This window comes from Xiphias gladius, chromosome 19 (assembly GCF_016859285.1).
Source record: "Xiphias gladius isolate SHS-SW01 ecotype Sanya breed wild chromosome 19, ASM1685928v1, whole genome shotgun sequence".
In the NCBI taxonomy this organism is placed as follows: domain Eukaryota; kingdom Metazoa; phylum Chordata; class Actinopteri; order Istiophoriformes; family Xiphiidae; genus Xiphias; species Xiphias gladius.
Genome location: NC_053418.1, coordinates 19,499,628 through 19,511,782, shown reverse-complemented (window position 1 = coordinate 19,511,782; position 12,155 = coordinate 19,499,628). Strand labels below are relative to the sequence as shown.

The 12,155-nt window shown below is 38.9% G+C and overlaps 1 protein-coding gene across 2 annotated transcripts in view; it reads right to left on the bottom strand.

Moving 5' to 3' along the window:
• bin3 (bridging integrator 3) overlaps positions 1–12,155 on the bottom strand; it is a 30,782-nt gene that overhangs the window by 11,560 nt on the left and 7,067 nt on the right. For both annotated transcript variants that reach the window (XM_040154349.1, XM_040154350.1), the window contains exons 3-5: positions 11,791–11,831; positions 5,153–5,214; positions 3,416–3,552 (exon numbers count right to left, since the gene is read on the bottom strand). In XM_040154349.1, coding sequence (XP_040010283.1) covers positions 3,416–3,552; positions 5,153–5,214; positions 11,791–11,831 — 240 coding nt within the window. The remainder of the gene's footprint in view (positions 1–3,415; positions 3,553–5,152; positions 5,215–11,790; positions 11,832–12,155) is intronic.

Genomic DNA, 12,155 nt, shown 5'->3' with positions numbered 1-12,155 from the left:
CTTCTAAGGTGAGAGCATGCAGTAAGAAGGGAGAACAACAGCGGCAGATTTGCTTAAGCATGCTGGTGCCCTCTACCCTCTGCCCCTTCCCACAGAGAGGGGGGGCAGAGCTATTCCTTGGAGGCCCTGCAGAGCCTGAGGCCGGCGCTCAAGCAGCAGTCTCCATCAGTGAGTCACGGGGCAGAGGCCATCCCGGCACACAGGCCTCCCAAAAATACACACAGATCGCAGAGGAAATCAATATCCCTCCAAACGGAGCATCCTCTACTGCGCTGCCGCCATCTACACTGGGGCTCAGCTTCGGCAGCAGTGTGCCGCCGGGGCTGTGCGCCCTCCTCAGCCCCAGAAATAAACACACAGACCTGGGCCACTGCTGCCTTCATTATCGCTGCACGTTTTATCTGCTGGCTTTCTCACTTGCGAGCCCTGCGGCAGAACATCTCGTCTCAACACGAAGAAGAGCAAAGGGTGGATGCTTTTGTGTCTGTTTTGCTGGAGCAATAGGGTTTGCTGTTGGTGCCGTCAGAATCAACAGTCAGCTTGAAGGGAGAAGCTCGAGTAGTGTTTGGGTGAGCTGTGCTGGATTTGAAACACCTAGCAAACCTGAGGTGATATTCCACATTGCAGACTGACCAAAAAGTGCTCACACTCACTATTTTGCCTTTAGCTCATTTTAAGACATTCTACAAAAGTAGCCACACAGCCCAGCCCAAACCTGGAACTGAACATTGTGTTAAGGCAAGGATTTTTATTTAGTAAGACTGAAAGAGTGCACAGAAAATCAGGTGAGACCTAGCTGTCAAAATCCACTCTTGATCAAAGTGTGTTAAAAAAAAAAAGTACAACCACGTCAATACAGTTGGTGGCTGTTGTCCTCCACAAGTGAGGAACTATGCTGAAATCAGAGTGCCTGGCTGAATCACTGTCAAACACATCCCAGTCACAGAGCCAAACAGGAAAAATACACAACATGGAGCCAGTAAATGGATCCACTACTATACACTATATGGACAAGTTGCTTCTTTTGCTACTAGAGACTACTTCAAATGTGAAACTAAAAAATCATTAAAATTAGAGATGACTGAGTTTATGGTATTGAGGAGAGCCTGACCTGAGTTAAAAGGTTACAATTTTAACCAGGAGGAAAAAGGAAAAGACTTCGATGCTGGAGGAGTCAACCTTTAAACTATGGTCTTCAAATGACATGGAAAGAAAAGGTGGATTTAGAGTACCCAACATATTGATTGACTGTCAAGTGTGCGTGGCAGCACTAGTTAAACATTTTCTTCAGTTCCAAATTCAAAGACAGTGTAAATGGGAAAAAAACCCCAAATTTGATATTGTATAAAATCTAAAGAATGTAAAACTTGCTCTATCCTGAAAACAGTCAAATTGGCAGGAGTGCTCTCCTGGGCACTCAACCAAGCCAAGTCCTGGAACATACGCACCCAGGGTCACAAACCCACACGCTCAGTCCAACCCACATTCTACTTTGTCTGGTCACTCAAAATGGCTCATGTAAAATTTGATGAGCTGTGAGCAATGCCAGTCTGAAAGACTGGTATGTTAAAGCTGAAGAAGAAAGGAAAGAGACAAAAGTGACTTCTATAATATAGTTGCTTAAACACCTTCTTACACGTTAAGTATATTTTATATGCAATACAATAATCTTCTTATTTTGTGTGACATTTGAGTTGTTTTCTATGAAATTAGATAAAAAGTTCCTGACAGGGCATTACGTCTAAAATACGTAAAATACGTGCCCTTGAAACTTACTTTGTGATGCACAGAGAATATTCACCATAAGTATTCACCAACTTGCGCTACTTAGATTGGCAATTTGCTCATTTTAAAAAAGGACCTCCAAAAGACTTCTATGAGAGCTTGGGTTGTAGTATGGACACAGAGTCCATTTCATGAGGTTCCACAGAAAATATAAATCAACTCTTCTCAACCTAATATTTTCATTTTCTAGATGGTGTGCCATTTCTGAGATACTACAATACAATTTTACCATTGAATGATAAAATGATCCACTTTTTACAAAAGGTATTTATTTTCTCAACCTTGTTAGATTGTTGTTGTGGAAAGGGTTATGAAATCATTCTGGTTCACAACAGAATGTGAAAAGAAAGGGGAATATTTTAAGGCAACAAATGTGAAAAGCCCAGAACACCTAACAGCAGGGCAATGAGTCAAGAAAACCCAGATGGAAAAAAGTCAATCGGTATATGCCTTAGTGTGATCTCCTGTGTTCTCTCCTGTATTTTTTCCCTCTTTAAAAGTCTACCCTTCACCGTACTGCCTTGAGGATGCACACATGCGGTGCCACTATGATTCACATTATAACTACCTGTGGCAATGATTCTAATCAAAAACTGAAGTGCACCCCGCAAATAATCTGAAGAGGCCTGACAGCCAAAGAAGAGATCTTCACAAAGTACAGCTATGAGAGAGCAGGCAAGAGTATGCTGTATGGCTTACAGTTCTGCAAAAAAAATGCTGCATATCTACGGTTGCCCCTGAGGACAAAACATACAGGAGTGAAAAGCACAAACATTACAAGAAACACACTACATACCAACAAATACTATAAATATAAAAATACACAAAAAAAACAAAAAACAAAAAACACAACAAGGTAGGAAAAATAGGCGAAGGACGTGATGGTCCATATTTTATGGATGGCAATGTCAGTTTGGGTCTGCCTGGCAGACCGCAGGTGAGTCTGTTGGCATGGTCTGAAACTTTGGTGATTCCCTGCTTGTTGTCTCACCAAGTGTTACCAAGAGAAATGTACTGCTGCTGGAGGGATTTGAAAAGTCTTGTAAGTATTATAAATTCAAGCTGGTTGCAGCTGCTCTTCTGCATGAAGGAGGAAACGTTTAACTTTTTGCTGCAACCTTTCAAGACTATATAGTATGAACCATCAATGTAAAACAAAAGTGTTGAAATTTAGCCAAATGTTGATTTCAATAAGTAATGCAAGCAATACAATTTATTTCTCCAGTACACAGGCTATGAATAGAGTAACTTCAGTGAATTTTGTGGTAGGGCATATTTTGTTATTTTAGACACCAGTGAGTCACAAATGCATCAATTTCCACAGCTGATAACCAGTAGCTTGAGCTTATAGAGGATGATGCCACAGATGCTTTTCAAAAACAGCAGAAGGAAAGACATACGGATAGTTTTCAGTCCACAGACTGTACAATATTGACAAATATGAAAACATGCATTTTCAACAAAAACTCTATTTGCCTACTTTGTATGTCTGAGGAAAGACATTTCCCCTGATACTAATCTAAAACCAATGGTAAGTGCCAAGACAACAAAGTAAAAAAAAATGACAGAAAAAGAGTTAGATAGCACACTAAATATTGTAAGTGTGGAAGACTGTGGGAACAAGTCTTACCTTCTCCTGGTTGAAGGAGTCCATCCTTCTCATTGCTGTATCTAAGGCAGTCATGGACTCCAGGAAGGCCTGGTCCTGCTCACACAGCGGGTTACTCAGCAGGTCTGCAGAGATCTTCACCGCTGCTTTGGACATGGCTGGCAGGCACATACACAAAGCAGAGGATACTTTTAAAACTTACTGTAGATGTCCTCATCTACACATTCTAATCAAATTCAAAGCAAGATTTTTAAAATTTTTCTTAAACCATAGGGACAAGTTCTGTGGATTACACTAAAGCTTTAAGTGTTTCATCAGTATATGTGTTTGCATGTGGTAGGGTCTTCAAAAGTGAGTTTTTGGCAAAGAAATAAAGAGCAAAAGTAGAATGGCACAGTGCTGCCCCCATTGTAAAATCTGAGGGGGTGGTGGGGCTGCCTGCCGTGCTGAATGTTCACCAGAGCACCCAGAATATTTGCAATGTTTCTACAGTGACAGCACCAATTACTGTTAATTTGCACTCATGCCACTTTGTTTAGACACAGAGCACATATCAGATTATGGCTTCACTGTCAAAATAAATGAGCTGTACTGGGAAGACACAAGATGACAGGAGAGGCTGTGGTGAAAATGGGCTTCATGAAGATCTGGAACAGTCATTGGTCTCTTTTCACACTCACGTGCGAGTCTCTCAAGACGAATTTTCAACCAATCAATTATTGTGGTGTGGCATTTCTGCATCTCTGTTTTTGACAAGTAACAAATTGCTCGATTTGACCTTGCTTGACATGACTGAGAGACATGTCGATTATAAGGTCATGGAAATCAAAAGGTCACCTGAGGGTAGTAATTTTATTATTTGTATTAGTAGTGTGCAAATAACTTGAACTCATGTCCCTTGTAATCACCTGGGCCTGACAAAAGATGAACAATTTCAAATTATGAAAATCACAGTTACCCAGACCACTTTCTTACTTAGCCTAATTGGAATTTTGACCAGCAACAGCCCTTTAAAAGATATTATCATCCTTTATCAGCTAATTGTCTGCAAGTTCAATAGAGTTTTGCATATCGCCACCATTGACTTGATAAATGATGGCCGATATAGAAAGCAGTGTCTTAAATGTAATGCTGACATGCAGAGTAGGTCCAGTTCTTTGTTTAGTAGCAGTAGGTGGAGACGGGACCTGTGCGACAGATGGCAACCATTAATGATAATGAGGGCCTGACAGCTATGACACTTTGATGATGCAGACATCCATATTCCAGAGCACAAACGAGAGGAAATGAAGAAGCCTCTCTCTCCACCATCCATCCCCGCTCCTCCACCCCCACAACTGACTACATACCACAGGCCATGTCTACTGCTACTTCCCAAATACACAACTCCAAAGCCAACAAATAAGCAAATAAAAAGTAGAGTAAATATGGCTTCTGTGGCCGACAAATGCATTACTAAATGAAGGCAGATGATGGTAGACAAATCGAGCCCTAACTGAACATTGCACAAAAAGATACACTCATAAATCCAAAACACGAACACTATGATAACCTAGAAAAACCTATAAAAGAATATTAAGGTGGAGGCTTGTGCTCTCGTCTCATTTGTCAAGTTGTTCAGAGAGTTGAAGCACGATAAAAAACCGGACGTCTTTGTAGCCCTGAAAAAACCTGACAAACAACATCAAGTATGTTCGTGAACAAGTGGAGATCAATGGCACACCAGGCGGTAACACACAGGTTGGTGGCAGAACACACCTAAATCAGCCTCAGTGCTTTTCTTCATGTCCTTGTGAAGCTTTTTCGTCTGATCCTCCAGCCTGTAGGACAAGAAGAAGAATGATTATCAGCCGTCTTTTGGTCCTGTAATACAGTAAAGCATCAGTAATACTGACAACAATGGGAAATATGAACTGAAATGTATAACAAACAATGGCATTAGTCAGAAACAGAATAGGGAAAAATGTTGAAAAAGTTACCCATGTCCACACCATATCACAATTTAATAATAATCTATATATAATTCATAATCTGTTCCATTCAGTCAAGACATGTTGACATGGACAAAGAAAGCACAAAACCAAAATCCCAGAAAAGCAAATTAGTGTATAAAAACGTGGTTCAAGAAGGAATTACACATTTCACTGATTCCACATAAAATGTTATTATAACATCTGTTAGCTAATTAACAATACAGGGAATCCTTCTTGTTGCTGTCAACTACATTTGCACTCAAAAGCACTAATGTCTTCAATCATTCCACCGCACATATTCCATTGATGGGTGTTAAAAATGGCAATTATCAGACTATGGAGGCTGAAAACACACACCATTCATTATATCAATTAAGGCAAATGAGGGGTTTAGAATATCCCTTGAGACTGTTTTCATATCACTTCTCCTGGTTTGATGAAAAAGGGAATGTGGTAGGGTTTCATTTCCATCATTGCTTTGAGGGGTTATATTAACTAGGAAGACAATAGCTGTGTAATCCCATTGGATTTCTGGTGGGGGCACTATGGCCACTGGTCACATTATGTAAAGACACTGGTAACACACATATGGCTATTTCAACACTGAAAACCAAAAATGGAAGTAAGTTACCTCCAAATACAGACTTTTGGTAGTTTTTTTTAAAATTGTCCAGCAGCTGGGAAACAAACAAACAGCAGGTTACTCCGGGATTCCCAAATATAAATTGGCTGGTTCTCTGCTGCCCTGACACTGGCTGTTAACAATGTTAAAGCCCAGGAGTAGGGCTTCAAAAGAATAATGCACCTCAAAATTATTATTATTTATTGTTATAATTATTTATTTATCAGTGAAAGGCAGCATGATTTGTTATAATAAAATCAATCAAAATATCCTGTGTAGCATCTTCACAGGAATTTGTATGCAAAATAACCAAATGCCAACCATTTCTAAACTTCTGAATCAAATACAGAACAATTATGACAGAGGCATTTCATACATGTCACAAAATGGCAAATGGGGTCCTGGGCAACTCATAAAAAATGGTGAAAACTTAACATTTTGTGGTACTAACCCATGTCTGATTGCACTTGTACTATAACAGCTTTGATTTTAGATTGTGATCTGTTATAGCAATTTCACTTACTACTTCTGCCAAGGAAGCTATGTAACCACCTGTGTCTGTTTTTTTGTTGGTTTGTTTGATTGTTTATGTGAGCAGGATTACGCAAAAAATACCGAACCGATTTCCACCGAACTTGGTGGAGGGATGGGGTATGGGCTAGGGAAGAACCCATTAAATTTTTGGGGCAGATCCTGGTCATTTACTATCAATTTCCATTTTCTCCTCTGAAGTCTGGTGTATGCTGTTTGACATTGGCCTTGGCAGAGGTCTGCGCTCTATTGAGCACATACTCTAGTTTGCGTTAGTTTTCATAATAAAGGACTAGTAAACTCTGAGGATGCAGGGTCTAAGGATAAATAAAAATCATTAATTATTTTCTATCATAACTTGTCCCCTACATGCTTTTGTTTGCCTTGACGTTTGTTTAGGATTTTTTACTGAATCGCCACAGACCAAATGTAGGTTGTTCCAAAAATGTCCTTTGCAGTAAATGATGCAACTTAATCCCTTATTGTTCACACCACAGGAATAAAAACATTCTGTCAGAACAATCTCCACAGTAACTTCTTGTATCCCTCATACCAATTAGATGTAACTGTTTCCCATATTTGGATATTTTGAAATAGGCATTTCTAATTGCAGCAGATGCTACTCACATTATAACCAATATTATCATCAATACTTCAGGCAGGATTTACTCAGTATCTAAGAGTTAAAAGCTTCTTCCTGTTTTCATAATATAGGTTGCTCAATAAAAACAGTTTTAGTGTGCATATAGACCAGGACAATGAATCTGCTTTGAAAACATTTTAATTTCTGTTTTGTTTAGAAAGAGCATTTAAAAGCTGACCTAAGAGACAATATTTCATGCATCTATCATATTGCAGTTCTGTTCTGAATCCTACCTGCAACTAGAAAATTGTTTCTGATCTTTTTATAAACATCTGGAAATACTGATGTGTGTTCAGTTTTAACAGTTCTATCTTTCTGAGGGCAGCAAGCAGAAGCAGTTGAGAAATCATACTACATAACTTTAACTAGACTTTGTTTTGAATGCAATTCTGACTGCCAGTGGAATTAATAGAGGGCATCCTGTAAAACAAACTGAAACTAAAATAGTGTCTTGTAAATTGGCTGACACAATTAACACTTGAGTGTAATGAAAGGAGGCAATATGAGATGTGAAAAATAACAGTATAACAGTAAAGCCCTGCCAGTCATGGAGATTGGTTTTTGCAGGATAGTGGGTGAAAGCGTCTCACTATATAAACAAACTAGCATGCTCTGAGACCAATGCTTGTACACTCAAGATGTGTTCTTGTAGAGCTTGTTTGTGCATGTGAAATCCATGTTCCAGATAGTACCTCCTACTTCAAAATGTGTTGCACAATTCTGTTGCATTTCCCTACTCTTTCAGCACTGACAGTGAGAGAGCCATTCTGGATAAGTGCCAGGTGAGCCTGGAGTCTCTTTCCAAAAGGTGCTAATAGAGTGGCCTAGTGGAACAGCTGCTGCACTTGCTCCAGTACCCCAGTGTTGGGCCTGTGTAGCCACGATAATCTATCTGCATCGCCTATTGATAACTGGAAAGAAACTACAGCATTTTAAATGACTTTCACAAACAAACCCTTTGTATGACAATAGATAATGAACAGGTATTCAACCATGTTTGATCACTCACACAACACTTTCCTTTTGGGTTAATAATTATTGCCATTCACACAAGAACCAAGTCAGGCACTATAGTTCCATGTAAATCACTACTAAGACCAAAAAATTGTAACAAACCTTGCGTAAACCCATTTACTACCTTAAATTCTCTTGTTTCAATATATTTAACCTGGCCACTGCAACATTAACACTAGAACTTCAACCTGGCTTGTGTGCATCAATCAGAATAATTCATGCCAAATGTAATTTTCTCACATCCTCCTTACAACATGTTGATCTTGAATAGTTGGTTGGATACCCCCAAAATGTAAATAAACTGATGGTCAGTGAGCCAGTTTGCATTCAACCTGCAAAATGAAAAGTGAGCCTATCACATATTAATTGCATGTTTTTCTTTGTGTGTGTGGGAGAGTAATTGTTCTTATATCCCAGTGGTGACTTTAACCTGCATATTGCTTTTTGAGGGTGAACACTTGGTTTTAGGGTTAAGGTTAGAATTAGGGTTAGGAATTTATTTGTGATGGTTATAGGTGCCATATGTACGTTTTTGATATTGCTTCATAGCCTATGTTAGCATTAACAGCTGTTTACTTACCAGTCTAGGAGAAACTTTGCGAGTTCAGCATCAAACTTCGCTCCTTTACTGGACAAGAGCTGTCTCTAGCCGTGGAAATGCTAATTTTAACTCCTGTTTTGCTTCCATTTCTACCACTTCTTTTCTCCTACTGAAGTAAGCATGCTAAAAAGCTAGCCCCGTCCCGTCTCCTAATACTATTTCGCAACAGTCAATCAATGTAGCATCCAGCCTGCCCTCAATTCAGCATGAGAGAACGAAAAAAGTAGCGCTGCCGGGAGGGCGTATTCTAATCTCATGTCTTGTAAATGCAACAATGGCTGAAGCTTTTGGAAAGTGACCATTATCCCCCTCATCACCACCACCTGCTCCTGGCAAATAATGACGTTCAGCAGCAGAGAAAACTTACAAATAAAACCTTTAGGTTTGGGTAACAGCCTAGGGAATGCATTATATCCATGAGTATCCTCACAACTATAGAAAGACCAACCTGTTTGTGTGTGTGTGTGTGTGTGTGTGTGTGTGTGTGTGTGTGTGTGTGTGTGTGTGTGTGTGTGTGTGTGTGTGTGTGTGTGTGTATGTATTCCCAGCTTCAAACTGTATGTCATTTAAGATAATTTTTCAAGTTTTTAAGTGACACCAAACTTTGTCACCAGGAGAGTTTATTTTTCAACCGCACAATGGCCAGCTCGCTACATATTTTGGTCAGAATTATTTATAACAACGAATTTAAGGGTTCCTTATCAAACATGTTGTGTAGATGTTAAAAAAAAGTTATGAATAGCATGCTACTGTGCACAAGACAATTATAGTTGTTTTAGATTCAATATTCTCAATACTGCAACATCACAAGTCAAATTACACAAAATGTATTTAGTTAGGTGGAAAGATTGCAAAAGCAAGTATAATGGTTTAGGCCTACCAAGTATATTTATGCCACGGATAGACCATGATGTGTTGATATGGATCTCTAGGGTGGAGAACCTAAATGTCTGTGCATGCCTGGTGCTCTGACTCATCTATAAGGTCTATTGGCACCACACCTTCCTCATAAAGGGCCCTCCTACTCAACAAAACCTGAGAGGAAAATGGTGCTCCCACTCATTCTGCTGGGCCCTCAGGGAGTTTCTATAACCTCTGCCTCACAGTAAGAGAAGGCCCAGATGTACTGAGTTTTATGCCTTGGTTTCTTAAGTGCTCTGAACCTCTCTCGCTTTTGGTTCATGGAAACACTGATATCATGTTACTCAATTTGAAGTTAGCTAGTTAAGTAATAGCCATCAATGGCTGATACATTTACTTTTTAGTTTAGGCTTTTTGCTGAACTGCAACAGCGAGGCCAACCTTTGAAATGCAAATGTCAGTGACAAGTTGACAAGTGATAAGTTACACAATTGGTCAGCTGAATGCTGACACCATTGCTGAAGTTACACCATTGGTTGATTGGCTGAGTGTTGGAGGGGAGAAAAAAAAAAAAAAAAAAAGCACTACCACAGCTGTCTACCTTGTGAGTTTGCGTGTTGGCCTGGGCTGCTGCTCTGAATGCACTACATGACAGACAGGAGTAACACAATGTCACTTTCACTCATTGAAAATGAAATGTAGGTCAAGCTGAAACAAATTTATAATTTAACAACAACCATGTGGTAATGATGGCAGAGAATTCACAACCCAACTCGGACGCATAGAGTGATTTGCACTCCTAGCAATCTAAAAAGTCCCATTTAGAAACATTTCAGATTTTGATCAGAAGATGGCAAAATTGTTGTTTTTTTGGTGGAATATTTGCATGCGGGGAGGCGAACATTTTCTTTGTGGGGAATTAAAATGGCTAATTCCCCTACAAAAAAAAAAAAATACCACAAAAAACAGTAAAAGACGTATGTTTACTGTGAGTTTTGCAGGATTCAAATCTTAGTCAAAACTTGCCAATTTCAAGTTCCTAGCTTGGAGGTTGTCGTTGTTTCCTGTAGCGAAGGGGGTTTTGAAAATGGTAACAGGCTGGCAGCAGAAGGGGAGGAGAAAGAGACAAGCGGCCAATGGCAGGCTTATACCCACATCCTACATCTAGTAAGTGAGACTACATGGCAGATGACATAGAAGTGGATGAGCCTGAAAAAGGGGAAAGGAATAGCCAAAGGAAAGTAAGCTCTTTTTCCCGATTTCTAATTTCAGACACCACCGTAGCTCAAATGTGGGTCCTTTCACAGTTCATTGTTGAGAATAAAAGTGACCAAACACAGCAGGGATTCGCAAATTGTGTAGATGTAACGTGTAAGTTTCTCAGAATGCTTTGTAAACATGTAAAGCCAAACTACCTACATATTAAATCACAGTATAAATGAAACAGTTATTGTATAATATACAACAAGAACCTAAACATAGATCCACATACATACATTTGTGAAAAGATCTCCCAATGTTTACAGAATTCCAGCATCTTTATTGCAGTGAGAAGATTACATATTCCTTACTTCTTAGATGCTTCTTTGACTAGGGTATGCATATTAACTGATAAATGTTTTATCATAATTAATACAAAAACTTATATCAGTAGTATAGCTTTAGTTCTTATTGTCATTATCACAAAGTAATACAAGTGGGGACTGCCTCATATACCCCACATTGGCAGTTTTGTGAAACATCACAACAGCAGGCTGGTAAATCATAGTAGAAGTTATAGAAAGTTATCATGCTGTACTTTCAGTTTTCTTTAAAAACACTTTTCATTAGACCACTACTGTTGTTTCATTTTACCTACCATTAAATGTTGACAATCTATTCATATTGACACAAGGAAACCTCTGAGAAGAATTTGAAAATGCATTATTCAGGCACAGACAGGATGTAGAAATCATCTTTCACCAAACTGAAGGCAGCACAAAAAAGTTTCACACACATGCATACATAGCCCTCCAGTACACATGGCAACACACACAAAGCAAGTTTTCAGTTAGGTATAAAACCTGTAATAAAAATAGTAGGAGTAGTATATTAGTAATAGTATTTAATAATCATCTAGCTTATAAACCTTAGTTCAAAATGTAAACTTACTTTTGGAGTTTGTCATATTCACGCTCGAAGTCTCTTTCAACCTAAGAAAAGAACGCATTTCATTCAAAATTCTGTGATTTCATTATTTTATGTGTGTTCATTTTATTTGTTTAATCACAAAAAATTATTAATTACAAGGCATGAACACACAATAATCATATAGCCCTTTTTGACCACAGTGCCTGAGGAATATGCAAGTTCAAGGAGCTAAGTCAGTTACTAATTTGGGGACTAAATTTCAGTTTATATTTCCACATTATCTGAAGAATGATAAGAAAAATGAAAATGGATAAAAAAAGTAATCACATAGTTTGAAATGTAATTCATATACACAACAACCATTGCGGGTTTATAGTCTGAATGAA